Source organism: Cynara cardunculus, unplaced genomic scaffold, assembly GCF_001531365.2.
Source record: "Cynara cardunculus var. scolymus isolate 2C unplaced genomic scaffold, CcrdV1 Un_Scaffold_7261, whole genome shotgun sequence".
NCBI classification, from domain to species: Eukaryota; Viridiplantae; Streptophyta; class Magnoliopsida; order Asterales; family Asteraceae; genus Cynara; species Cynara cardunculus.
The window spans coordinates 15,765-19,835 of NW_020203447.1; the positions used below are offsets into that span (position 1 = coordinate 15,765).

The window sequence follows — 4,071 nt, forward strand, 5'->3', positions numbered from 1 at the left end:
ATGAGGAAAACTTTAAAAATTGAAAAATTGATAAACATACTAATAACCATTCATTTGAATGGTATACATGTATATGTATGTATATATATATTCTATATATATGTATGTATGTGATAGATCAAGTTAAGAATGTAGAGATGATGTCAAAAGAAGACCAACCACTAGGTGATCATTAGGTAATCAGTATCGTCAAAAGATGAAAACGTCAGTAAATATCAAATGCTAACGACTAATAAGAGAGACAATAAAACAAAAATTATGTCATAAATGTCCAAAAGTAACTCGAGGATCTGAAGCCATATGAGCTCATAAATAACATTGTTTTAATTGAAGGTAAATTCCGAGCATGACAGAATTTTTCTGTGATGAAAGATTTGTAATGTCTCAAACAAATTGCATTAATGATACATAAATATATGTCTTCAGATCAAAATGGAAAGCGTGGGCTAAAATGAAAGAAAATATCAAAACAAGGGGTTAAAGTGTACGTTACGGAAGTCAAGGGGCCAAGTGTATATGTTTAAGAGAAGAAGGTGCTAAATGTCAAGTCCCTCAAAGTTAAGAGATATGTTGTCAAAAATGGAAACAAAATCATCTAAGAGCGACAATTGTTCATGTTCCCGTTAGAGCATAAACCACCTAATTAAGGCTATATGTACGTTGAGTAACTGACGTTATATAATTGCCTAAAAAGGCATTTCAGCTTTATTTTAGTCACTATTTGATATTGTACAAATGTAACATAAATAGTCTTAAAGTCAAACGTGTTTGGATACGAGTTTTGAACCAAATTCTAGTAGGTCAAAACGCATACTAGTAAAATAAAACGACCTATCAAAAGATTTAAAAAAAAAAAAAAAATCAATAAATGAGTAATATTTGTAGAGTAATAAATCTAGAATAACTTGATCATTTGTATTTGATTTACATTCATTACTTTTTGTTTTCGTTGTGAATTGAAGATATGTTTTTCATATTGATTTGATTTTGGATTAAAGTTTAATTATATCAAAATAAAAAGAGTAATTAAAACGAAGATGAAGAAATAAAAATATCTTTAAAAAAAGTCATGAGTTGTAATTTGATCGATTGAATTAACACCGAAAATATATTAAGAAAGAAAATTATTTTGGATGAAACATGCTACATATAAAAAAGTCAACTTACAAGTATTCTCATTTAATACAAACTGTCATCCAACGAGGAACACGCCTCCATTTATATAACTAGTTGCTCAATTAGTGTTAATATATATATTTATTTATTTATATACACGTATTAGTATAATTGATTAAATAAAAAAATTCAAGATAGTTGGAGAACCATAAATCATATGTTGTTTTACATTGTAAATTAATCTTAGTAACATAAAATAACATATTAAAACATATGTAAAACAATATTTTTAATCGTAGTTAAGTTTATATAAAATAATAACGTAAAACAAACATATTAAATCATGAAATTGTAATATTTATATAATATGGTTTGAATATTTCCAATTCATTTAGGAGAAAAGAAGTAGATTGCTCCATATTTAATGGTTTCAACTGAAAAACCCACCAAGTAACCAAACCTCATATTAAGATTTATTGTCACATAAAATGTATGCCTTGTTTTTTAATCATTCGTTTTCACATGTATTCGTCGTTGATAACAAGTATTTACAGAATTTAATAATATTGGATCCATGCAATCAGATTACAGGTACTGAATGGATTCATGTTCGAAACATTATTACAACATTAATTCACCCACTTACACAGATTGCATTGGATTTGTGTGATCATTACTCAACTCCGTTGAATCGGAAGTGGGACCATCCCGGCCAGCCGGCTCAGCAACGGCGAGTTCCGACACACCGGACAAGTAGGATGAGCCTTTAACCACGTGTCTATACACTTGCGATGAAACAAGTGACCACATTCCGGTAGTAACCGGATGACATCCGCCGCTTTGTAATCCGCCAAACAAATAGAACAACCGGAGCCATTGCCATCGGCACCCTTTTGAGGCGTCATAACCTCCGAGTAGACAAACGCCGGAAAGGTCATGAGGACGGCGTCGTCAACACCTCGAGAGACTGCCATAAGCTGGTGGCCGTCATCGTCAGGCGGTGGTGATTGAGAGCGTCTGTGGCGGCTGCACAAGTAAGAAGCGTAGGACAGGGTGATTAGAAGGACGAGGATGGCAAAGGAGAGTCCGAGGACGTAGGTGATGTCTGCGGCGGGTTTTCCGGTGTCTTGGGTGGTGTAGGAATCGGAATCTCCGACTGTCATATTGTATTGTGTGTGAGAAGGAGTTGCTGATCAACATAGTTGTTTATATGCAAAGATAAGGTCCTTGACCTTTGAGTTTAACCAAACACTGATTATATTGTATTATAGATGCTAATCATATCCATATAATATACGAATTATAAAAATATTATCGACTTGATTATACTATTCAGGCTTCTAAGAAATAATAACTCAGAATTTAAATTAAAAAAAATAGGAAAATCCAATGAATTGAATGAAATTCGCAGAATATAATATTCGGATTAAAAAATGAGTAATTATTGTTTTTTCACCTTCTTTACCATGGCTTCCATTCCATCTGTATCTCCTAATAATTATAATGGTAGGATTCCTCTTTTGACTTTTCAACAACACATGTGTTATGTGTTGAATAGGTGAGGTGGGCATGAATATATATGTTGTTCTTTTCATGTTGTTTTGTTACTTTTCTTCTCCACTTGATTTGAAGTTTAAAGTAAGTTATGTTATTCATTTTAGATATTTCTGAATGAATTTGTAAAAGCATTTCTTCAACTTCTTTGAAGAAGATGAATATACGACAAAAAAAAATTAAAAAATAAACATAAATGGCAACCCCTACCCCTTGATTGACGCTCAAAACCCTCTTCCTAGGTCAGCCTCTCTTCTCTCCTATAATCGGCAACATCGATGACTCAGGTCATCGATGCTTCTTCCCTTCTCTCTCTCTCTCTCCTTTGAAGCCACTTCATCTCCTTCCCTCACTCCATATATCCCCATCAACCGTAACATCTCCTTCCCCACACTTCCTATATCCTATTAACGGAAGCCCCTGCATCTCATCCAAGAAAAGCATAACCCAAATCCAAAAGTGAGGGAAATCCTAATTTCTTGCCCTAACCACAGACGGAAAGAGGAAGAAGCAGCTTGATACAATAAAAAACCTTTTTAATGACGGAGATGGTGGAGGATCAACTCTTGATCTAGGTAACTCCATCCCATCACCGTCAACTTTCTATGTTTTTGATTGAGTTTTCTAGTGCTTTTGATGATGCTTCAACCTCGTCACCATAAGCACTTTAATTTCCTCAAGCTTTTTTGTTCTTCGATTGGGATATGATCGATATTGTTGCTATTTTGATCATATTTTAAAGATTTGATGAGTATTTTCTTGTTTATGCATATGCATTACCTCATTATAGAAATTGGTAAAATGGATTTGTTAAATAATGTTTAATTCATTGAGGGGTAAAATAGTCAAATCACCTATTTGGATCATTGATTCAAAAGAAAAAAACAATACAAATTTATCCAAACAGACAAATTTACCTATACATGGCTTAATAGAAAAATTGGTAAACGGCCCTTAAGCTGATAAGCTAACTAATAACTGATAAACTAGCTTATGAACGAATAATGTTTGACAAAAACTAACTGATAAGAATGTAAAATAAATAAAACAACATCTTAAAAAAATAGTTAGCTATATGAATTCAAAAATGAAGTTTTAATAAGTTGTATTTACTTATAATTTTAAATTTTAATTAATTTGCATCAATAAACAGTACTTTATGTATAGAAAAAGCTTTTAAAAGTTTTTATTAAATGCTTTATATATAGTATATATATGTGAATAAAATCAAATTGATAAACCTCACATATCCTAATTAATTAACAACTTTTTAAAAAATATAATTAATAGTTAAATGTTTTATTAAAATCATTCAACACAATTTCACCATCAATTAAACAAATTACGCATAACTTTAACTTTATTGTAACTTATAATAATAATTTTGAAATTGTTATATTA

At 31.4% G+C, this 4,071-nt stretch overlaps 1 protein-coding gene across 1 annotated transcript; it reads right to left on the minus strand.

Moving 5' to 3' along the window:
- Positions 1 to 1,717: 1,717 nt before the first annotated feature.
- On the minus strand, positions 1,718 to 2,279 carry LOC112504898 (RING-H2 finger protein ATL70-like). Its single transcript, XM_025108854.1, has one exon. It carries the CDS (start codon positions 2,277 to 2,279, stop codon positions 1,794 to 1,796), a length of 486 nt encoding a protein of 161 aa, XP_024964622.1. The 3' UTR covers positions 1,718 to 1,793.
- Positions 2,280 to 4,071: the final 1,792 nt, after the last annotated feature.